The sequence below is a fragment of the Globicephala melas genome, chromosome 2 (genome assembly GCF_963455315.2).
Source record: "Globicephala melas chromosome 2, mGloMel1.2, whole genome shotgun sequence".
Lineage (NCBI taxonomy): Eukaryota > Metazoa > Chordata > Mammalia > Artiodactyla > Delphinidae > Globicephala > Globicephala melas.
This window is the reverse complement of record NC_083315.2, coordinates 115508206-115532505: the sequence shown is the minus strand read 5'-3', so window position 1 is coordinate 115532505 and position 24300 is coordinate 115508206. Positions and strand designations below refer to the sequence as shown.

At 50.5% G+C, this 24300-nt stretch overlaps 1 protein-coding gene and 1 long non-coding RNA gene across 4 annotated transcripts in view; both read left to right on the top strand.

Annotated features, from left to right (window-relative positions):
* The first annotated feature begins 710 nt into the window (after positions 1 to 710).
* Positions 711 to 5050, top strand: NKX2-1 (NK2 homeobox 1). 2 transcript variants are annotated; one of them, XM_070045057.1, is made up of 3 exons: positions 711 to 871; positions 2086 to 2471; positions 3431 to 5050. In XM_070045057.1, the coding sequence occupies exons 2-3, from the start codon at positions 2099 to 2101 to the stop codon at positions 4156 to 4158; spliced, it is 1101 nt and encodes a 366-aa protein (XP_069901158.1). In that variant the 5' UTR covers positions 711 to 871; positions 2086 to 2098; the 3' UTR covers positions 4159 to 5050. The 2 variants fall into 2 exon arrangements, with proteins under 2 accessions (XP_069901158.1, XP_030710301.1); XM_030854441.3 differs by lacking the exon at positions 711 to 871 and adding an exon at positions 1205 to 1381.
* Positions 5051 to 7540: 2490 nt separating this feature from the next.
* LOC138842586 (uncharacterized) overlaps positions 7541 to 24300 on the top strand; it is a 41401-nt gene continuing 24641 nt past the window's right edge. For both annotated transcript variants that reach the window (XR_011377294.1, XR_011377295.1), the window contains exon 1: positions 7541 to 7764. This is a non-coding gene — a long non-coding RNA (uncharacterized lncRNA). The remainder of the gene's footprint in view (positions 7765 to 24300) is intronic.

The following is a 24300-nucleotide window of genomic DNA, read 5'->3' as shown; positions in this document are numbered from 1 at the left end:
TCCTCTACAAGGAGGGGAAAGAAAATGTGAAAACAAAACCCAAATCGAGAAGCCTCCTTAACCGGCCCCCGCAGTGTCTTGGAGGCCCCTGCCCGACCTGAGAGCACTCCACCCTCCCAGACCCCGGCGCGGAGAGGAGGCTAAAACAGCTAAAGAGAAAACAAAACAACAACAAAACGTTTAATATCCAAGGGGAAAAGTCGGAGTGGGTCTCCGGATCTGCACCGCACAGGGTTCGGCTCCGTAGTCCACTCTGCTTGGAGGCCCGGGCCTGGCCAGAGCGGCGCGGCGGATGCCTCCGGCGGGGCTGGGGAGCGCAGCCCACAGTTTCTCCTCTCCAGGCGCCCAAGGACCCTCAAGGCGCGGGGCGCACACTTGAAGCCTGAGAACGCGCAGACAGGAAACCCACTTCCTCCTAAGCAGTTTCTTGCTACCCGGATGAGAGGCGCCCAACTAAAGCAGAATGATCCTCATCTACTAATATCCAGAGTGGCCACAAAGCGACTGGCCATTTATGCCGGCGCTTTGAACAAAGATATTTGGTTACTGCCGGGGGAGCAAGTGCGCTTTTGCATGGCTGAGCTCCGGGTGGAGGCAAGCCTCAACCCAGCCTCCCGCCCGCTCAGCTGCTCACGCCCGGGGACTCGCCCCCTCCCGGCCAGCTCGTCCCGCCGGGGTTCAGGCTCAGTTCCACCCGGCAACAGGCGGGCGGGCACTCACGACGCTCCCTGCCCGAGCCCTCTCTGAAGCATCAGGGGGGAAAACAGCGTGACCCTGGGCTCGGGTGCTGGGGCTGTGATGTCCTCGGAAAGTCAGCTCCAGTCCCAGAACCCCGCGTGTCCGGGCGATGGGCGAGGGTCGGGGACACCAGGTTTGTTCGAGGTGGAGCAACTTCAGCGATGGCCCTTCGCGTTAATCCCCCCAGCTTCTCAGCTCGGGCGGCCAGTGGTGTCCTTGCCTTAGCAGGGGATGGGGGTGGGGAAGGGTAGCCGAGTGTGGGTTGGAGGAGGCGTGAAGCAGGGGGCCCTAGCCCTCTGGGAAGACCCTGAGCTGGGGGGAGGGCGGCGCGGGGATCTGGGACAGCCTCTCGGCGGCAGCCGATCCCCTGCTCGGCGCCTCCTCCGCCCGCTGGGATTCTCTCTCGGGTAGGGGGAAAGGGGGCGGGGAGCAGAGGTGTCCTTCTGACGGCGGCAGAAGAGGCAGACAGACTGACAGACACGCAGACCAACAGTGGAGCCCCAGGGTTCGTCCCCTGACTCCCGAGCTCCTTTGGTGGCGACTGGGGCTCGGCGCTGCGAAGCCAGATGTGGTCCGGAGGCGGTGGGAAGGCGCGGGGCTGGGAGGCCGCGGCGGGAGGGAGGACCAGCCCCGGCAGGCTCAGGTGAAAACCCACCCGCCCCTGGCCCACTCCCCGTCCCCGCCCGGGGAACCCCGACCCAACTGGAAAGTGGTTCACTTTGTAACTCCGCAAGTTGGTTGCAAAGCGGCGTTCACCTTCCTTCCTCCCCAACATCCCTCCTCCTCGGCTACTCCCCATCCCACCTCTTGCCCTCCCCTCTCTCGGTTCCCTCCTCCTTTCCCTCCCCCCCCGCCTCCCCCCCTCCTGCGCGCCACCGCACCCCACAAAAATGGGGGTAGGGGTTCCGGGGGAGGGGGAAAGAAATGCTTTGGGTCGCGTCTCTGCCTCTCTCTCTCTCTGTCTCTCTCTCTTGTCTCTCTCTCTCTCCCTCTTTGAGACCTAAAAATCCTGACAAGTGAAACTTAAAGGTGTTTACCTTGTCATCAGCATGTAAGCTAATTATCTCGGGCAAGATGTAGGCTTCTATTGTCTTGTTGCTTTAGCGCTTACGCCCCGCCTCTGGTGGCTGCCTAAAACCTGGCGCCGGGCTAAAACAAACGCGAGGCAGCCCCCGAGCCTCCACTCAAGCCAATTAAGGCGGACTCGGTCCACTCGGTTACGTGTACATCCAACAAGATCGGCGTTAAGGTAACACCAGAATATTTGGCAAAGGGAGAAAAAAAAAAGCAGCTAGGCTTCGCCTTCCCCCTCTCCCTTTTTTTTCCTCCTCTTCCTTCCTCCTCCAGCCGCCGCCGAATCATGTCGATGAGTCCAAAGCACACGACTCCGTTCTCAGTGTCTGACATCTTGAGTCCCCTGGAGGAAAGCTACAAGAAAGTGGGCATGGAGGGCGGCGGCCTCGGGGCTCCGCTGGCGGCTTACAGGCAGGGCCAGGCGGCACCGCCGGCCGCCGCCATGCAGCAGCACGCCGTGGGGCACCACGGTGCCGTCACCGCCGCCTACCACATGACGGCTGCGGGGGTGCCCCAGCTCTCGCACTCCGCCGTGGGGGGCTACTGCAACGGCAACCTGGGCAACATGAGCGAGCTGCCGCCGTACCAGGACACCATGCGGAACAGCACCTCGGGCCCCGGATGGTACGGCGCCAACCCGGACCCGCGCTTCCCCGCCAGTAAGTGAGGCCGCCCCACTGCAGGGCCGCGGGTTGAGCGCCGGAGGCGCGGGGAGAGCCGCCGGGAAGGCGCGGCGCCTGCCGGCTGCGTGCTGGGCATCATCAGGGTGGGCGGCCGGGCAGTGGCGCCAACGAGTCGGGCGCAGGATCTCGGGAGTCTTCCCTTGTTGAGCTGAGGGGTCCAAGAAGAGGCACTTGGTAGCTCTGGGGTCCTGAGGGCAGGAGCTGGTATTTGGCGTCTGCCAGATGCGGCCAAGTGGCCGCTCTGCTCCGCGCGGGAGACCTCGGAATGCGGAGGGAGGTGGCCCCCTAACTAAGAGAGCCGAGACGAGCAGGGCGCGGAGAGGCGCGGCCTGGCCGGGAGGGAGGTTACCCTGCTGGGATGATGCGCTCAGGCCCCTGGCCTGGCCCACTCTCCAGTCTAGGCTTGAGGGAGGGCTTGTGGCTCCAGAGGGGGTTCTAAATGGGCCGAACAAATGCCCTCATTGGGGCTGACCGGAGAGAGCGGCCAAGAGGCAAAGAGTCTGGGGTCTCGGGGTCTCTAGCTTTTCGAAAGCGAACACCTCCCTCTCCTAAGCTCCCAAAGCTGGAGCCTACAGCTAGACCCCAGTTCCTGGCCTGGGCCCAGTTTGCTGCCCGTGGCCCACTAACCGCACGAATCTGGTGGGCTGGGCACGAAAGGAACAGGAGGAACAGTCTTTCTCCACTCTGCTTTTTGGGTGAAGCACCGAGACTGAGGGAGGTAGCCGGGGTTGAGGCGGGGAGCTCTGCAGTAAACTCCTCGACGGCACGGCCTGGGGCAGGCGCTGGCGATCCCGCGGCTGGGCCTCTCAGGGTGGAGGCGACCTAGGTGAGGAGTGCGCCGTCGGGGCAGGGGCCGGGCCGGCCAAACGCGCAGAAGGCAGAGGTGGTTTGGCCCGGCCCGGCCCCTGCCGACGCTGTGCGTTTGTCGCTTACAGTCTCCCGCTTCATGGGCCCGGCGAGCGGCATGAACATGAGCGGCATGGGCGGCCTGGGCTCTCTGGGGGACGTGAGCAAGAACATGGCCCCACTCCCAAGCGCACCGCGCCGGAAGCGCCGGGTGCTCTTCTCCCAGGCGCAGGTGTACGAGCTGGAGCGACGCTTCAAACAACAGAAGTACCTGTCCGCGCCCGAGCGCGAGCACCTGGCCAGCATGATCCACCTGACGCCCACGCAGGTCAAGATCTGGTTCCAGAACCACCGCTACAAGATGAAGCGCCAAGCCAAGGACAAGGCGGCACAGCAGCAACTGCAGCAGGATAGCGGCGGCGGGGGCGCCGGGTGCCAGCAGCAGCAAGCGCAGCAGCAGTCACCGCGCCGCGTGGCTGTGCCGGTCCTGGTGAAAGACGGCAAACCCTGCCAGGCGGGCGCCCCTGCGCCGGGCGCCGCCAGCCTGCAAGGCCACGCGCAGCAGCAGGCGCAGCAGCAGGCGCAGGCCGCTCAGGCGGCGGCAGCAGCTATCTCAGTGGGCAGCGGCGGCCCCGGCCTCGGCGCGCACCCGGGCCACCAGCCGGGCAGCGCGGGCCAGTCTCCGGACCTGGCGCACCACGCCACCAGCCCCGCGGCGCTGCAGGGCCAGGTCTCCAGCCTGTCCCACCTGAACTCCTCGGGCTCGGACTACGGCACCATGTCCTGCTCCACCTTGCTATATGGTCGGACCTGGTGAGAGGACGCCGGGCCGGGCCTAGCCCAGCGCTCTGCCTCATCGCTTCCCCTACTGCCCGCCACACACCACCAACCACCCACTACACCGTGCGCTTCGACTTTTCTAAAGAACCTGTCCCGATAAGACCAAGGGGAAAAACACAACGACCAAACTGCTGGACGTATTTCTTTTCTTTTCTTTTCTTTTTCTAAAATTTGCAGGATTTTTTTTTAAAAAAAGAAAATAAAACAACCAAGCGATCCAGTTCTTTAAGGAGTCTTAAACAGAGAAGGACATAACAAGAACCGCTTTGGGGGTGTCTGTTGGGTGATTCCGATGGGTTTCCCACGCTCGGGTGGGGCGCAGTTTGGAGAGGGCTCTACGCTGACATGCCTCCGGACTCTAAAGATGGAAAACTTCACTCTGGGTACACTGTGCCAGCAAAGTGGACTTGCCTGTAAATACCAGGATTTCTTTGAAGGGGCGACGGGGGGGGGGGGCTGGGGAGAGGAAAAGACTCCTCGACAGATCCCGCTTGCCACTGACACAAAGGAAATGCCCCCTCCTGGCCCCCTCTGGCCACCCAGGCTCAGCTGAGACCGGCCCTGGTTAAAATTGTTTTATGTTTGATGTGAACTTGTAGCTGTAAAACGCTGTCAAAAGTTGGACTAAATGCTTAGTTTTAGTAATCTGTACATTTTGTTGTAAAAAACAAAAACAAAAAACCAGTCCCCGTCCCCAGCCCATCATATTTTTTATGGGCCTCGACAAATCTGTGTATATTATTTGCCAGTTTGGTATTTGCAGCGTCAGTCTTTTTCTGTTGTAACTTATGTAGATATCTGGCTTAAGTATAGTTCCTAAGAAGCTTCTAATAAATTATACAAATTAAAAAGATTCTTTTTCTGATTAAAAACCCCATCTTTTGTTTGGCTTTGATTTGGCTTTTTTGGGGGTAGGGGGTGTGGCTCAACATGGGCCTGATGAGATTCGAATTGTTTGGGGGCTCAAAGGATCCTGAACCAGCTAAGGAGGCCGGGCGCAGAGTCTTTGCCCCACGGGAAGAGGGAGTTTTGTTCTGCCTCTGAATTAAGTAGAACCAAACCTTGAGCAGTCCTGGGACTTGGCAATAGAGAGTAGAAAAGCTAGACTCCTTCCACCAGGAGGAAAAGGGAGAAAAGAGACCAAAGGACTAGTTTTCAAAGCCAGGCTTCTGTGTCTTAAAACCTCAGAAGTATCTACCGTGATCTTATGCAGCTGAGCCAGTGTTTTAAAGCAGCCGGCCTCGGATGTTCGTTTTCAATAACCCTGAATGAACGATTATTTTTACTAGACGGATTATGCCTGTAGATTTCAACATTAATTCTTTATTTTGAATCCTCGGCGGAGCCTCCTTGGGACTAGAATTCGGTGGGAGGCTGTTTTCGAAAGCGAGGAAGTTGTTAGGGGTTTCGTTTCCGCTCTAAAACAGTTATCCCCGCACAGGCTGGCCGACGGCTTCTTGTGGCCTCTCCGGCCTTGGGAGGTGTCCGACTGGGCTGCTGGCCTTGGGGACACCCCTGGCAGGACTTTGGGAGCTGGCCTTTCTGCTCTTTGTTCCAAGGTTTCCATCTCTGGGCTCCTGGTCTCCTAAATCTTTGTAGTAAGGAATCTTTCTCCTGTCTCCAACTCTCCACCTCTCCCCGCGCTCCCCCGCCCCCATCCCAGCAAAAACAGAAAACAAAACAAACAAACAAACAAAAAACTTTGACCTCTCTCGCTACCTTTAATTTCTTGATCTCTTTGGTACCCAGATATAGCTGTTGGGGAAGTCTTAATTGCCCCGGGGAGGCGAGGAAGAAGCAGTGGTTGTGGACAGAGAGAAATTGTCGTCCCTTGATGGGCTGTTGCCCCTTGCGTGTCACCTCTGACAAACCTACAGGAAAAGTGGCTGGGTGGGCTGTGGACAGATGCCCCTCCCAGCACTTTTCTCTAGGCCTGAAAGTGTTTGATTGTGGAGGATTGATTCATATTTGGCATGTGCTCATTTATCGCCGGGAATTTCAACTTTCTTTTTTCCCTTCTTGCCTGTCACCACCTTTTCTTCCTCTCTTTGCAGCTCATTCTGACTCCATCTCTCTCTTCCCAGACCCCCACCCTCACCCCCCAGAAATGTGTAAGGAAAATGAGGGGGGGTGCAGAGGGGGGGTGTGCTGGCACCAGCGGTCCTCTCTGTTGACTTCCTGGGAGCTCTTCTCTGTGGCGCCCTGACTGGGGACTAGGACGGACTTCCTTCCTCGGGTTTGGCTGCTGAGATACTGTTTTCAGTATCTAAAAGAGACTCGGAGATTTCGAGAGGGCAGTTGGTTAGATCTAGAGTGTGTCCTAGCTGGGGGAAGTCTCAGCAGGCCTCACGTTTTGGAAAACAAGAAAAAACCCGGGAAGTCTGAACACTTGTATTGGAATGGGCAGCAGTGGTCCTGGGACAGTGTGTGTAGGTAGTTGAGTCACCCAGCTCAGGCCCGGCTTGGCAGGGAGATGTTAATGCTAAGGTCTGAATTCTGTGGGGTGGGAGCTACCGCTCCACCTGCCCCCATGCCCGACACAAGGGGGGCTGTCCCCCCAACCCATCTCGCCCAGAGCGCCCCGGCCCCGGAGAGTAACAATTTTAGTGAGCTGTGGTACCCTCAGTCTTTGCACTGGTTGGAGTTTCTACCAAATACATTCTTCTCCCTGCCGTCTAGAGTTGGCTTAATTTTGAAGTCTGTTTACTGGTCCCGAGAAGAGGTGAATTCAGCCGGGTCTGCAGATGGAACCGAGACAAACAGGGCCTTGGCCCCTTCTCTCCATCCATCACACGGGGTCCACCAGCTCCGGTCCCTGGCCGCACATCGCTGTAGCTGCAGGAAGCGGCCCTGGAAGGCAATCTGAAGCGTCCTGGTAGGGAAAAGGGTGCGTGCTGGGTGCAGCGAAAGACCAAAGACGGAGACACACTTCATCCCCACATTCCGGTCAGCCTCTGCGATCTTTGTCTTCTCCAGCAGTGGACCTCCCCTAAGTCTCCAGCATCTCTGGCCCAGGGAGGTTCTGGTCTCCTCTGATGGAGAATGACTTCTGGTGATGTGTCTGACGCTGAAGTGCCTGGAAGAGCCAGAAGCTTCTCCACGCGCGGGGGCAGCGCAGTTCGCCCCGAGGTCCAGGAGCAGCTGAACGCCACCACCTAAGCACCCCATCCATCCCTAGGCCCCGATGGCTTCGGGAAGTGGGGGAGATTTTGCAGACAGCATCCCCCCCCCCTTCCTCCTCTTCCCCACCTCCAACCCTGCCATGTAAACACGAGGACTTTCTCGAGAGCCTTGGAGAGCGGCTCTAGTGGCTTCAGGGCCTGAAACCCCAGGCTTGGCTTGTTTGATGTTTAGCATCCCAAAGCGGCTCCCCACCCCCGCCCCAACCTGGGAACTCGGAGCTGTGGGTCGGAGAGGCAGGAAAGCTGCCCTCTCAGCTGGCCGGGCCAGGGACTGGGCCGGGCTTAGGGGAGGCGACAAGATCGGGAAAGAGATGCTCCGAGCCGGAAAGAAGGGAGCCCGGGCCGCCGCCGCCCCCAGCAGGAACAGAAGCGGGTACAGCTGGAGTCCTCAAGCCCAGGAGGTGGGTGGGGGCAGGGGATGCGTCACCAGCCAGGGCACCGGCTCTGGGACTGGGCCGGCACGGTGGGAAGTAGCTCGGGGCCCACGAGCGAAATCAGAGGCAGGCCGGAGCCGGCTCGGCGAGAAGCGCTCAGGGCACTTACTCCTGGAGTCGGAGTCGTCCCCGCGCGCTCCAGTCCAAGGGCCTCGCAGGAGGCAGCTCTTCTTCCCACGGCTTAGGGCTTGGCCTTTCTAAGGGCAAGACTGTCTCGGGAGCCTTCCAGGGGGTTTTAATCGTCCTGGGGCAGGGGTAGGCCTAGGTCTGGGCTTGAGGTCCCCGATTTTGAGACCTCAGGGAAGAATTCTCATACTTCAGAGGCCGCACACTCTCCGAGCGCGCTCGCGGGCGTTTGGGCGCCGGTGAGGGGCTTTCTCCTGGCGCGAGTGCACAAAAGGTAGCGCGAGTCTCTTCTCAGGCGACCCGGGATAAGAGGAAAGGAGAGCGGGGTTTTCTGACTTCCAACTCATTAGGGACCAGGTAAGGTCAATGCTTTCTCTATTATGGCTTTATCTTAAAAGCGGGTCAATTTAAGATAAGGGGGGGAAAAATCCAGGATCTGTGTGAACCATGCTGATAAAGACTGACCCCTTTCCTGAACTAAAAGCAAGCCAGGCAGACATTCATTTTCTTTAAACAAGAGAGCTGTGAGAAGCTGCCTTGACTTCTGATCTAATGTCCCCAGTCTCTCTAGACATCGCTTTCCCCCCCCCCCAATTATTGGTGTGTGTGTGGAGTGGGGAGCCAGGTGATCGAGGATATTGTTTGCGGAGAACTAGAAAGCCGGTTGGGAAATGTGAATCTAAGATGCTATGGCTCTTAGGCATGGTTTGCTGGCTTGTTTGTTTCAAATGCTGCTGTCTTTTAGAATGGATGGAAAGCAACAGACTTGAGTATTGGGAGGGATGAGCTGAATGTGTTCCTTGATCGGTTCCCTATTAGGAGATGCTGGGTACCACCTTCCTCTGGCCCTCCCTGCCTTCCTGACTGGTGTGCTTGTGATTGTGCAGTTGTGTTCTGTGGCTTCAGGCCACCCTCTGTGGGGCCCAATTTGGGCTTATGCCTCAACTTGGAGCACAGAAAGTTTCCTGGTGCCTCTTTGGCCAGTAACTTCAGGAAAAAGCGTCCTATCGCCCAATCACCCTCTGCGGTAAGCTTGTCCATCCAAGTGGCTGAAGGAATTGGGTGTTGTTGGGAGTAGAGGAAAGAATTTTTTATTGAAGGGGAGAGCCAAGGTCTGAATGTCACCTCCCCTCCATGTAGTTGTATTTCTAAACTTTTCTTGATGCTTCTCAAAGAAACGGAGGAGGAAGAGGCTCAGCATCTCGAGAGCACAGCTTCTGCCTCATCTGAAGCCACAGCTGAAGTGGCAGGCTGTACTTCTCTCTGATAGTGACCTAATGCCCTACTTGGAGGGCATCTAGGCACAGCCCCAGGATCCTCATTTGATAATGTTTCCCATTTTGTCTCCGCTTCCTCAACATGTATGGTGTTTGTTATTAGTTGAGTTGTAACAAAGTATCGGAAAGGGTGAGATTTAAATTGACTTTCCCGTTTTATTTCTTTTTTAGTTATTTGCAGGACACTGCAGGGCAAATTAGTCACCGTTAATGTTCTGCTTGAAATGAGAACCAACATAAAAAAAATCACAGGCAATAACAGGCTTTGTTATAGAGGGCTCTTTTTTCCAATACAATATTCACATCTGATTCTGCCCACTCTGTATGTAGGTGTAAGAGGTTGCATACAGACACCTGTCTGTGTGTGTATTATAGAAATATATGCACATATGTATCTAATATATCTATTTCATTAAGATATTCAAAAAGAAAAAATGAATATAGGATTCTCTTAGTAGGGGATCTTACAGAACCTGTTAGATGCAAGAAAGTTGAATGCAGTTACTACCTCAAGTAAGCTGTCACATGAAACTGAGTTTTCCTTAAGAAAATCAAGTAAACGAAAACCTTTAGTTTTTCCCACTTTAAATTGGAATATTAATTTATTTTCATATGAAACTCTAGAGAACTGATTATGTTTGGGGAAAATATTAAAATTTGTCCTTAAAGAAAATGAACTTGTTGCCTGAGACACACAGCTGTACATGAGACTTCTTGAAGCAATCTACAACAAAAATTGTGGTCATGTGCTGCACCTACATTACCCACTAGTAGAACTCGTTAGTATGAACACCGTTTCCAGCTAACAAAAACAAACGGAAGTGTTGCTGCCCCTTGTTTGTAGCAAGTGTCCCCCCTCTTCTGGCCTTCACAGAGTAGTGGAAATAAAAGGGCAGGTCTGAGTGTAGTCTGACAAGAAGAAAAAGACAAACTTTCCCTCTTCCTTCCCCCCATTTTGTACATTTCCCGGAATCCTGTCTTTGATTGCTACATGAAATTGTCAGTAACGCCAGGCTGTTGGTGGAGTGTTAAACATTGCATTTCTAGGGTTTCTGGTGATTGTTGACAATGTCATTTCTACAAAAGATGTTGGGGCCTGAAAAGTGTACTTGGATACCCTTTTCCAGTTGCTATGCCCTGGAGCAATTCTGTGGAAAATCACCCAGAACGGCCTGGCCTCCACCTTACCTAGCATTCTCCCTCCCAATGTTGCTCTGTGAAGGTGTCCAAAGCTCTAGGAAAACAAGGGTTTATTTGGTCTGAGTGTGACCGATTTACCTGATCTCTCAGGCACACACAAGGCTGAGTGTGGGCCTCACAGATGTAAACCTGGGAATTACCTTAATGACGCGAAGACGACTAAGAGCTGGCTCCTCTAACCTAGGAGACCAGGTCAACGGTTTAACAAATCTGGCTATGTGTATAGAGGGAACACCGCAAGTTAGGGTCCCTTCAGGTGCCCGCAGAGCACCAGGTTTCTAAACAGACTTTTTCAGACAGGCTTTTTCGGAGGAGACTCTGAAGCCTAGAGGATTAAACCTCTCTCTCCCCTCCTGGCCACTCAATGGTGCCTTGAGGTCTGCAAGGCAGTTTTCTGGGTGGAGTCTAAGGGGTTCGGTGGTTCTGGCCAGTGATGGCGTCTTCCTTCCCTTGTGAGTGTGCTTCAGATAGAATTGCAACTCTTGCACCACGGGTGTGCCCAGAGCACACATCCCTGCCTCTGGCCAGGGCAAACAGAAGTTGTAGGCAGTTCATTACTACTCGCCAACCTGCAATAGTCACCGAAATGTTGGTTACTGCTCCCTGGCAGGACTGCTGAGGCTGGCGCCAGAGTGTTGTAAATTTTGGAAGTGCTGCAGTGTATCATACCTACAACTCACGCAGTTGGTAAAACTCAGATAGCTGTCTGCATGTCACTCTGGCTTCATGTTGAAATCAAATGGGAGAGCCGATGGAAATATTTAACAAAAGCCAACTCACCCACAGCCATAATGTAGCACAGGATGGGGGTAAAGAGCAACTCACCCACAGCCATAATGTAGCACAGGATGGGGGGTAAAGAGCAAATCTTGGACAAAGATGGTGCCATACAAGGACCATCATATGCATCCGTAAGAGCTGACATTGACCTTCCGGTGTGAACTGTTTTCTAGCAACTACAATGCCACGCCAACCCAAAATTAGTTGTTGAAAATTCTCGACATGGCTAAATACTTAGATTCTGTTGGTTGGGTGTCTGTGGAAGCTGGGGGTTTGTGTGTTTGTGGTTCCGTTCACTGGTAAGACAAGAGAGGAAAAGAGAGGAGAGTGGAAAAGAGGAGAGGGGAGGGGAGAGGAACAACTGTGCCCAGTGGAAGTGTGTGAGGTTCTGTTGTTGTTTGTGACAGCTGAGTCTCCCCGGTTAGAGCTAGCTGGTCTTTAGGTCGAAGCGTTGGGGCCGGGCGGATGAGTGAGTGTATGGTGTCTGGTGTTTAGGGGTGATGCTAGTAAGGAGGGCTGGGGGGGCAGAATGGGAGGAAGCGTGTGTACCATGTCTTTTCGTTGGGCCAGTAACACAGTGGCAATGTAATTATCCAGCTTAAACATGCTCAAATGGCAAAAAGTTGCAAAATAGATGACCTCCCTGAGAAGAGAGGGAGCTGGTTACAGAGGTCTGCAGCCATCATCCTTTTTTCAATACATTTTAAACAAGAGGATCTAGCAAGTGATTCCGATTCAATACACATAATCAGTTTGCAAGTCTTATTTCCATTTGAAAACAGGGCCATTTGCAATCATAAGAGCTGGACACGCTGAAAGATCCAGAGCGCTTTCCGAGCAGATGATGGGTGACAGAATCGGCAGGCAAGCACTAAATATTTTCTTCTAGCCTCAGACCTTACGCATCAGCCTTCAGTCCCGATGTATTTTAAATCGAATATTCCCGTTGAATATATAACTTAATTGCTTAGAAAATCGAGACTCAATGATTGGAGGGGGAAAAAGCCGGCAAGAAAGGTGAGAGAAACCGTGTTAGTTCTTTTCCCAGGTGCTGGTTAACAGTTATTTAGTGAAGAGTACACGGATAAAAGATTTGATGAAAAATTCAAGCTTGTTTTTAAAGTTAGGGCTGCCAGAAGAGGTTGTCTGGGGCTAAAATTCGAGGGTTAGAGCCGCGAAGCCCTGCGCGGGTGCGGCGGGGGCCAGCGGGGCGTCTGCGGGGCGGGGGCGGTGAGCTGCCACCGAAGCCCAGGGGGCTGCTCTGCGGCCTCCAGCCTCACCGCCAGAGGCCTGAGACCCTCTCCCGGCCTCGCGGTTTCATATTGGCTGCCAGGGGTCTCAGCTAGACGTGTGGGCACTTAAAATCTCGATCTATTTTAAGGTCTCTCGTAGAAAGTTTTGGTTTCCAGGATCAAGAGAAGCTACTGTCCGCGACCTCCCCATTCCCGCCGGCGGCCTCAGCTCTCCCCACCCCCTTGGCCTCCCCTCCAACCCGGGTCCGAGGCCTCCCCCCGCCCACCTGCGGCCCCCCCATCCCCCAGCGCCCAGCCCGAGGCCTCAGTTTCTCCTCCCACCCAGCCTCGTCCCCCACCACCCCCAAACCAGCGGTGACTCTCCACCCGGTTCCTAGCTGGGGAGAGGAGCAACCTCCGCTCCGCGCTGCCTGCCCACCCGGCCCCCAGCCCCTTCTGGAAACCTCCCCAAGAAGTCTGGTGTGTGGCTGAGTAGAAATTTCCCCTGAATTTTGACCCCAGATTATATAGTGAATATATTAGTTCACCGGGTCACGACGATGATCCAAACCCTAATCTGAAGGGATTTTTTAAACGATCTTAAAACACCACCTTTCTTTGAACAAATAAAATCAAACAAAGCCAGCGAACTGCCGCTGTTTTCCCTGATGGGTGTTCCTAAGGAAAAGAGAGATTCCATCTCTGCCCAGATACCAACATCTAACGAACTTTCTAGTAGGCTGAAACTCAATCTAATAATAGCACGTGCGTAATGTCGATTCCATTTTTATTTCGAAAGGAGATAATTTATGAACCTCCTCAAGTTGGGGTGCCTCTTAGGCAGGTGTTGTGGTTTTAGACGTCCTTGCAAAGCATTTTCATCTCTGGGAAGATCTCAGGAGAACCAATAGACGGAGCGGGGGCAAGTGGGGAGATTCTGCACAGGTCCTGCTGGCTTACTCAGTTTTCTGCAAAACTCATCCTAAAAGCCCTGGTGTTCTTTTTAACAGATGTCAAATTACAGGGACCACAAAGATCTAAAGACATCCTTCACACATACACACACCAGCTGTAACCTCTCTAGTTTGTTTGTTTGTTTTCCTCTCTAGGACCCATTTTGTGGATAAGCTAGAGTGGTCCTGAGGCACAGGTCCACCTTCAGCCAAGGGGTGGGAGCAGGTCAGGCCTCCTACAACGGGGAGCCTCCACACTCCCTATTTCTGCAAAGCGGGAGGACAGAACTCCAACAACTGACAGGAGGTGAGGGTGAGGCTGGACCAGTAGGACCCAATCTGCTAGGGTGTAGGGGAGCTAGCTCGTCCACCTGAGGGCAGGGCCCCAGGCTAGGCTCGTCTGGGTGGTCAGAGGGGGTGCACAGGAATGTGTCCCGCAAAGAATCAGAGAGCCAGAGCAGGCTCCCCGGGAAGGAAGTTTCAGCCACCTAACAGCCCCATAGCGATATGGTGACTACATAACCATTTCTAGGAGTGCCGGTTGAATTGTGTTGATTCCTTCCCACCCTCGTGGACCTCCCTGGGGACCAAGCATACACAGGCTTAGGATTGCTGGCCCGCCTTCAGCAGCAATCCTAGTCTGGAGGAAGAAACTTCAACCTGCCTTACTCAGGAAGTTCTGTCCCTGACTCCCAAGGCTGATGTGGGAGACCCTCATTAGGACCCAAAGATCACCTGCAGAAGCATCATATTCTTGTATTTATAGCCCAAAGTGACTTCACTATCTACTTTTCATTTGTTTCCTCATCCTCCTCGTTTTCTAGTTTTTCATTTCAATGCCTACATTTTACTTGCTTACTTGTCCAATTCCAGCCTCATAGCTGCAGTATTACTTCGTAGGCAATTCGGTATCATTTTCCTAATGTCAGAACTAAAAGGAAAAGCAGATAAAGTGGATGCGCTAAGCCATAGAGAATGAAAGCCAGCAAGGCCCATATGCGAGGCCAGTTGGGGGGTAAGAAAACCAGAGAACCGCCAAGGTCAGCCTATCAGAGGACTAGTGAGAAAAATGAGGAAAGCAAAGAGAGGCAGCAGCGCAGAGAAATTCAATTAATGTCAGTAGATGGGAAGGAAGGAATACAGCGCCGACCTAAGGCGTACGCCTGGCCTGGGCAGGCAGAGAATGGGCTGAAGAGGAAACATGTCTGTGTGTGCTGGTCCGTCTTTGAGCTGAGGGGCGAATATAGCCACCCCTTCCTTCCCTCCTGCCAGACCTTAAGAAAAGGGACTTTATGCTAGAGCCAATTAAAGGGCTATGAAGCTGAGGGACCAGGGACTGGAGTTCGCCTCCCAAATTCCAGCCTGGCCAGCTCCGGGCTCTTTACCCCGGGGAGGAGCGAATTCCTGGGAACCTGATGGCGGCGGGGGGGAGGATGGTGGTAGAGGGCGGAACCACCCGGTGAGGAAATAGTGGTTTCTGGAAACTTCCGTGGAAACATACAAAAACCCGTTCCTTCACACAAGTGCCCCAACCCTCCTCTCTGCAGTTGGAGAAGGGACTTTAGAAAAATTGGTCTTTGCCGACCCTGACTGTTGGACAGCGCCCCCTTTCGTCCCTGTCGGCGCGGCCTCGAAGGAGGCGCCACGTGGAGGGAGTCCCAGCCGCCTGGGAAAAAGGCAGGGCGATTCCGCTGCGACTCGGAGCCGAGCCCGCCCCGCAGCCCTCACCTTCGGGTCCTGAGCCGCTTCCTCTGGTGGAAGGCGGGTCCCCAGGGGGCGACCGGTTCCCCGCGACCCTGGAGGACGCGCTGCGGACAGAACCGCGTCGGTGCTGGAGATCCCTTCGCAGAGCCGGGCGCGCTCCCCACGCCCTCCCCGGGCCCGCCCGGCTCTGCGGGGTGCCCGCAGCCTCTGAGCCGCGGCCCGGGAGGAGGCCAGGGCTTGCCCCGCCGCCGGGGTCTCTGCCCCTGGGAGGAGGGGGAGGAAATCCCCACCCCCCAACTTTCAACGACCGACCAGTCATCCCCTCCTACCCTCGCCCAGCCTGCTTGCAGCCTTCTCCCAGGGGTCTGAATCCTCGGGGCCCTTCCTTTTTGAAGGGTCTCGCGCACACTGTGATATATTTTAGCTGCAACATATTAACCCTTTTAATACCCTAGCATGACACTGTTAGTGAGGACCTCATGTGGTTGGTGACCGCGGAAGGGCACATTTGAGACTCTTCCCCGCCATTGAGGCATAGGCTCCCCTCCCCACCCGTGAGGCCGGGGAGAGGGACCCAGGCCGAGCGGCGGCCCGTCGGGGCGGTGGGCGGCCGCCCAGCCTTCCCGCCGTCGGCACCCACCGCTCGGCCCCAGCGGCCAGAGGCGTCCCGCATCTCTGTCCCCTCGGCGACTCCGCCGTCGGGGCTTTTTCCGGAAAGGATGAGGCACCGCAGAGCGAAGGCAGGCAAGCCGGCTCCAGACTCCCAGGTCCTCCCTCCTGGACCCGCGCGCTCGGCCTCCCTCCCCCGTTAATGTTCTTCATTAATTTCGGAGGCAAAGATGTCCAAGTCTGGGGGGAATTCGTTTCATCTCTCCTAAATTCAGAAACGGAGTCTTCAAAAGTCTTAATGTACGTGTTTAGTTTTTTTCTAGCATTCAGATGAATGCGAAGCCACGGATCGAATCCCGTCACTCATTTGGGGTTAGCTTCTCCCGATATTTCACACGGAAAACAAAACTGGGTCCCTCTTATTTGTACTTGTCCTTAACCTTTGCAGCAACTGCTGTAGATGCGGCTCTATCCATTCTCTAATAGATTTTTACCAGGGGCTGGTGACAGAGAACTGATTTCTTTTCTATTAGGGTTTAGCACATCTTTGTTGAAGGCCTGTAGAATGACCAGGGATTAGATTTGCATCTCTTAGACGCCCTGTGTGGTCTTTGTGCGAAGCTTGTAACTGTTAAAAATGACTTGTTAGGAAGCGTGTGGGCTCTCATCGCTCTCCTTTTGACAGAATGATTGTGAAATTCAGATTGGCCCTGTAGGATTTAGCCCGCAGATTCCACCTGAACTCTAAGCAATTAGACCCTAATCTCACTGCAATCATATTTGAGTTAGGATTTGTTGCACATTGTTTACTTCAGTTAAAAGTAGTGGAATATATATATATATATATATTTTTTTTTTTTTTTTTTTCTCCAGCTTTTAAAGTGAAATCTCCAGGCGTAAAACCTCAGGACTTCTTAGAAACGGTTTTGGTGGAGATGGGGATTTCTTTTCGGTACGGTTTCCTCCCAGTCTTCCCGCCCGCCCCTCCCCCATTTAAATAACTCTTCTTTCTTCCCCTGTGGCCACGCTCATGCCCGGAGTATCTTCTCAGGGGCTGAATTCAGGTCTCCTGGGAAGAAACGCTTGGAGATGACTCTCTGCTTCCAGGGGCGCCCAAACTCCGGCGTCCCCAAGTCCCCGACTGGGCTCCGCCGTCCCGCTGGAGCGCGGAGCTTGCCCACCCTCGCTGGCTGGCGGGCTAGTCCCCGAGTGAGCTCCGTGCAGCGGGCGCTGGTCGGGTCGGGGGTCCGGCTTCGCGCGGCTGAGCAGACGCTTCTAAGGCGCCCGGCACCCGCTCGGCCGCACGGCGACTGCGAGGCGGCGCGCGTACTGCGACCGCCGCGTGGGTCCGGAGCTGCCCCCGGGACCCACTGCGGCCCCTCGGCGCCAGGACGTGGGGGGAGGGAGGGTGGTCTCCTCCGCGCCTCTACCGGCCCGGCGGGCGTGGGGCCTCGCGGCCTGGCTGCGGCCAACGTCTAGGCCCGAAGCGCCCGGGGCGGCCTCCAGCCTCTCCTCGCCGGGCCCCGGCCCAGAGCGCGGGGCTCCGGGCATCCCCCTGCCGGGCCGTCAGGCTCTCAGCGATTCTCAGGGCATTTCACCCCGCCGCGGTTCCCAAAGGGTCACCTGCTGTTACTGACTGTCAAATCAGGTCACCTTCGTAGCTTTTCTTGATCTGTGGTGACTTTATCGCCTTCGTTTATTTATCCAATGCGACGTTGTCACTTTATTTCCTCAGAACATCTCATTTGGGAGACACATGACAATGACTCCGGGTTATCGGGATTTTTCTACTTTGATTCACAACCACTTATTTGCTCCCAGTGAGTCTGATTCGGTTCCCTGACTGCTTCACCTTTCTTAGCACTATCGAGCGAGCCAACGATGTAAACAAAAATTTTCTAGCCTGGAGGACCTCAATGCCATATATTTGCGGGGGGGAAGAGGGAGATACCACTTTTGAAACTTCCCAATAAACTTTTTAATAGCAAGTGCTCTCGTTGTCACTTGTCTCAGAAAAAAAAAAAATTAAAATGTTCTTTGTAATTGATTCCACAGCAAGGAAGGAAAGCCAGCCTACAACCTAATTCTGCCTTTGTAACTAAAACATTTTAAATGAAGAGAAAGTACTTTGCTGACACTACTTATATAAATGTGAGCAGTGCTAGCTGCTTTAAGCAAGTGGTGTTCTCTTCCAGTATTTTCTGCGGTGGAGTCTATTTTAAAGAGGCTCATCTCTTTGGATAATTCTTATAGCTCATTATTCTTAACTTTATTAAGAATTCTTAAGGGTTCAAAGGAATAAAGGAGGTTCTGTCTTGGATGGGGGGAGGTGGGAATGTGGTCTTGGGGGTGGGGAGGAAGGGGGGCAACACTGTGATAATCTCTTTGAGATCTACCAGAAGTCTTGATCTATTGATTGAGGATCGCTGCTCTAAATGAGTCCTGTGTGCAGTTTAGTGCAGTTTTTCATTTGTGAATAGGGACTGTATCAAAATCCTAGTGCAACCATGACAATTGGGTAATCACACACAAGGCATCTTTGCTAATGGAGAGATTCTGTAAATATGTTTCTAGTGAATACACAGATAACAGTCACAGTGGAAGGGTCAGGTGCCACAAATCATAGATTACTCTGCCAAGGGTTGCCCGCCATCTGAGGCTTAGGAAGGACGTTAACTGCCTTTGCACTCTCAGAATACGCTCCTCGGTTTGTGATTTCACTTACTTGACCCTACTTCTGTTATTAAAAAGCTGGCAGGCTCAATCAAGGGCAAGCAGGTTGGCTACCTACCCTTCTGGCAGCTCTCCAATATTCCCATTTAGCTGCCAGGAGACAAGGAGAGGGGTGAATCAATCCTGTAAGCCTGCAGTAGCTAGAAGGTACCAGGAAAACTTTAGTGGCAGCAGGCGGATCCACCTATCAGCCCTGTTTCTAAATTCTTCACTTCATATATGTAATACATTACTCTGGGGAATTCACTCATAGGAAGGTCAGGGAGGGGAATGATAAGAAGTGACTTAGGTAGGGGAACTCTCAAGCAGTTTCTTTGGATAGTAAGTTGTAAGTGCATTACTTGACAGCTCCAGTTTTGAAAACTGCCACAAACAGAAATACGATTTTCATTGCTAACAGGGAGCAACAATCAGGAAAAATGTCCCTTATCAGATAGGAGTAGGGAAAAATTAAGAGCTTTTAATGAAATTTGGAGGATGATCACTTCCTGTCCATAGAACAAACCTCTGGCCTTTCACATTTGCTTTAATAGAGAGATTGGTGCTAATTTGTTAAGATTTAGGTACTCAACTTTCAGGGAAATGTGGGATTGAAATATATAAAAGTAAGTTTTTCCTATCTTAAACTGAAACAAGCAGGTATTTGGCATACAAGAACATTGCAAAAGCAAAATACATCTCTCGCTAGTATTAGCATTCTTTCCTTGGAGATGTAAAATCTAGGAGTATATAACATGAAAGAATCATAAGCGTGAAACAAGACTTTCGAAGTTCCCTTTGTCAGCAGGATAGGCCCTTTTCTCATACTCTTACATTGGAAGTGGCTCTGGGATGTAGAATGAACTATCATGACTGACGATAAAGCCATCACTTTTGCCAGTGGGTACCATGAGAAGTAAACTGACTTCATTGATGAAGTCTTCTCCAGGGGATTTGTTTGTGTGAGAGGACTTATAGCACTTTTTGAACAGGAAAGAAAAGTACAATTCACTGAAGTATGAGTGTTCAGGATGGCTAGAAAAGTGTATTTTTGGAAGAATATTATATTTCTAATATGTCAGGTGGTCTCTAGATGTAAGATATTTAAAAAACTAATTTTTTTCAAAATTAGACTATCATTACATTAGCGTATTCTTAAAGAATGGAGATAGACATTACTCATCTACATTACCAAAGGGGAAAAATATTTAAAAACCAGATGACAGACCAGCCTTATAATTTAAACAATACTGAATGGTGAACAATCTTCCAAGTTCATTTAAGCAGGAATAGGGAGAGAATCTCTATAAAAGTGAATAAAAAAGATCTTATTGTACCGATATGCCTAATCCCCCATTTTATTAGCTTATAATGCAAATCATTACTTGCTCTCGCTACTAAGAGCCATTTTAATGTAATGGATTCATTTCAGACCCTCAAGAAAACCAAAGACTATGTCTTTTTATAAGTTTATGAGGAACTTTCAACTGGCCCCACCCAAGTTGAAGACGTAGGTATATTTTTTTCTTGCTTTTTAAGTTAAAAGTTGGAATTTATGCTGATGAACATTTTCCATCTTGACTAACACTTGCTGCCAGAGAAGTTCTTCTCTCAAGAAAACAGATATCAAGTGGACAAGAGGAGATTTCAAGCCTCTGTGATTTGATAGTAGTCACATTTCACATTCTTAAATTTAGAGCTGTAAACAACCATATTGTTTTTTTTCCTTTTGTATATCTGCTGTTAGTCAATACCTGGGTACTGACTGGCACATAATAGTTGTTTAGTAAGTTTGCTGAATGAATACATTTATGAAACTCACTATTCCCCTGACTGTAATCTTTTCCTGATATATGAAAATGTAAAGATAAAGGAGTATTATTAACGTGTTTCTTCTCTTTTTAAAAATGTGAACAAAATATCGTTAAGATTCTATGTGGGTTTGACTCAGAATGACAGAAGAGTGTCCCCATTCTATGTCAGTTAGCAAGAGAGGAATCTCTGACTCACATTTCTCTGCCTATTCAAATGAAAACTGTTTTAGGTATTGCTGTAATGTTTAAAACAAACAAAAAACCCCCAAAGCTTAGATGTAGCACAAAATGAACCCTAAAAATTAATGACTTGGAAAATCCACAGAGTTCATCTCTTTTTTACGTTCCAGATTTAAACTTTCTATGGCACACCCACCATTCAAGACCTTTAAAATTCTAAAGGGTAGCCATCTTCTGAAGTGGTGAGGGGACCAGGAGGTCACAAATCCTATCATTCGTTAAAGGATGGGGATAGAAAATTGCCAGCGTGGTCTCACCTACTAGAAATCGTGTTGATTGTTAATAATAATGCCGCAGAGGGCTGCTCTATGGAAGGTCGCTGATGGCCAAGGGGAATCCATGATGCAGGTGCAATGGCTACTCTTGCTGTATTCCCCACTTCTTTCTTTAGTGAGCACCCCTCACATTTGTGTAGGGACTGTAGCTTTGGGGCAAAATGGAACCTTGGAGTGATGTCATTGGGGGAGGGATAATCAAAAGATTGGAAGTAGCTTCAGAGTTGGGAGGCCCTGTGACTTTTATTGGCCCGAACAGCTACTAGAGCTTCTCTTCATTGATTTGGGGCCTGCTCAAGATGATATACATGTTAAGGGAACACTGTACTGGCAAATTCTTCTCTATTTTGAATATGGAGCCCTTCATCAATGACTGTGAGGGTATTATTTCAAGAGGAAAACGTGTGTTTATGTACCAAGGACATGCCCCGCTTCAGCTGAGCTGTCCTAGAAGACATTTGCATGTCGGCAGCATTTTCTCAGCAAGATGAGGAAAACTGGAAGGAGTTAAACCATAATAGAACCCCAAATAAGCTGACCCTTAAATCTAAATTCCATTTGTTTCAGACTAAAAATCTTTTAAAGCACTCACTTGGCACGAAGATACTGATATTACTTCCAGTTTATATCCAAACAAGCATTTACATTTTTAGTGGGTTACAGGTTATCCTTCAACTTGTGTTTCTAATGAGAAATGGAGTCACAAAAGGAACCGTTCTTTACCAACTGTTCTATGCCATGTCTGGAATAATGGTGACCCACTCTTGACCCAAGAATTCTCCTCTTGATTCCCAGTTAGATAGGAGTTGGAATTTCGTCACCACCTTCATACCAAAGTCAACTTTCTACGGTGAGAGGGTGATTATAAAATTGTGCTTAGAGCAAACAGTTGATAGAAACCAAACAGAGGTTGACACAAATATCCTGTTGTCAGTGTACATCCAGTTTAGACATTATATAGAAGAACTAGGGGATATCACCCTAAGACTTAAAGATTTTGTGATAAGAAAAAGAATATGGTGGCCTATTTCTTGATTTTTTTCATTCAGTCAGTAAACATTCACTGAGTGCTTACACCAGGCAAAGTACTAGGCATGGAGAAAGAGCGGTGCCTCTGACCTCAAAAACAATGTGTTTGGGGAAACAGTCATGTATATAGGCAGAGTTCAATGCAATGAGTGGAGTAAGGTGAGCTCTGTGCAAAATGCAGCAGTATTCCATGGGAAGAAGCATGTATATTTGGCAGGAGGAGAAAAGGTAATGCGCTGACTTCTGAAGGAAGAGCAGAGCTTGTCAGGCATTCCAGGTGGAGGAAACAGCATGTGCAAAGGTCTGGAGGCGAGGAGGAGCATACTGTGTTGAGGGAGTCATACTCAGTTTGTATTCTCGAAGCAGAAAGTGTGAAGAGAGGGTTAGGAGTAAAACTGAAGGGGTGGTACTGGCGAAATGTTTTGAAGACCCTTGAAGGCCAGACTAAGAACTGTAGATTTATCTTGTAGCACATGGAAAGCCGTAGAAGAAATTCAAACATAATCAGATGTGCATTTTAGAAAGACCATGTTGTCAGCAGACTGGGCAATGGATTGGAAGTGGGGACAAATTAGCGACAGTGAGACTATATGGTCGTTGTTTTTACCTGCCTGCTTGGTATGAGAGTGCTAAAGAGAACTACCTTTCACTAAATAGATACAAATCCTCAAACCCTGGCAAGAGTAAAGGCATAAAGATAGCTTCCAAAGAGGCATCTTTTAAAGAAAAATGGCTATTGACACTGGGTAAAGGTCGTTGGTTAATTTTGTATGGCCCTGTGTATACCTTTTAGGGTCAAGGATACGTTGCTCATTGTTTTACTTAATTGTATGATTGGCATTCACCTGAGCTGCCGTTTCTGTTACTGTGTTGGAAGACAGGTTGAGAAATTGTGCTACCAATTGTGTCTCTAGTTTAGCTTTACCTCCTAGTCTTTGTAAGACCTTGGGGGTGTCACATTACCTCTTTGGGCTTCAGTTTTCTTAGTCATAAAGTGAGGGGCACAGCATAAGTTGTTTGTAATGCCACTGTATTTATATTGTTCTATGACTTGTGACTCTGTTTGCACTTACTAACCTCTCCTAATGTTTATTTCTTACTTCATCTGAATGATTTTTCACAAATTTAAGAGGGACAGAAATGTTTGGAAGATAATTCCAGATGTGTTATTTAGGGCAAAATTCTGTTTTTTGGGGTTTTTTTTGCCGTACGCGGGCCTCTCACTGTTGTGGCCTCTCCTGTTGCGGAGCACAGGCTCAGCGACCATGGCTCACGGGCCCAGCCACTCCGCGGCATGTGGGATCCTCCTGGACCGGGGCACGAACCCATGTCCCCTGCATCGGCAGGCGGACTCTCAACCACCGCGCCACCAGGGAAGCCGCAAAATTCTGTTTTTATTGCACTACTTTTAACACAATTAGCCTTCCTCCTGGAAGTAGCAGGATATTGGTAGCCGTTTTGAAACTGTGGCCTTTCTGCTCAAATGAGTCACTTTTTATCCTCATATGAACAAAAAGATGACTGTTTAATCACTTTCAAAGTCTACTAGGTTAAGTTGATAATTTAGCTCTGATTTTTAGGTTGTGGATTTTCCTTTCCAAAATGATTTGTTTCTCGGGTCAGATAATTGTATATTCATTCTCAGAAAGCTAACATACGGATAAAATCGTGGCCCTGAAAATTATAGAAAATGTACTGCTTCTAATAATACTTTCCTTATTTTAAATTCCTCATTTCCTTGGAAACTTTCTGTTATTTAATGCTCTTTCTTTTCACTTAAGGGCCTGTTTACATTAGTAATACATCTTCCAGAGCTCTGGGAGTTCATAGGGTTTGTACCTACAAAACAGCACAGCACTGTTTCTGTGCTTCAGAGACGTGCAGGGGTCCCAGGGCAAATCAAAATGTTTTTAAATGTATGACATGTGTGAAGTTGATGAAAATTCATGACTTCTCTCTGTCAGGGCTGCTTGAGCTTAAGTCATCAGAGAAAGGTGAGTGTAAAGAATTTTATTTAATACTTTTAATTCTGGAATCGTTCCCATTCCTTGTGATTCCACGTTTTAGTTCTGTTCTATTTAGTAGACTGATTACGAAAATAAAAAAAAAATTAAAAATTAGCAGCATGCTCTAAATTGGTTTTCAGAATTTCCTGCTTAAACCATCACTCAGATGTATAACTTTTAAAGAGGAATTGAAATGTGGTTTGAGAATGTAATCACGTACTATAGAACATGCAAAATACATGTGAAAGACCACACGAGTGCTGTTAATTTAACTGATTATACTTTATGCTTTAGAAATATTTTCAAATTTATCTTTTAAAATTGAAAAGAAAATATTGCAAGAAAATTTTAAGAGATTAAAAAAATCCAAAATGCTTTTGATATTGAGATCAGCTGTTTTTAAGTAAAAATCCATTCAAAGCAAAATAAAAGGCATTGTGTAGTGTGTGCTGGCTAAAACTGAGAACACAAGAGCATTGCAGTTAATTAGAACCAATCAACAGGATGCTTTGCAACATTTCTCACATCAGTGCACCATCTGATCTT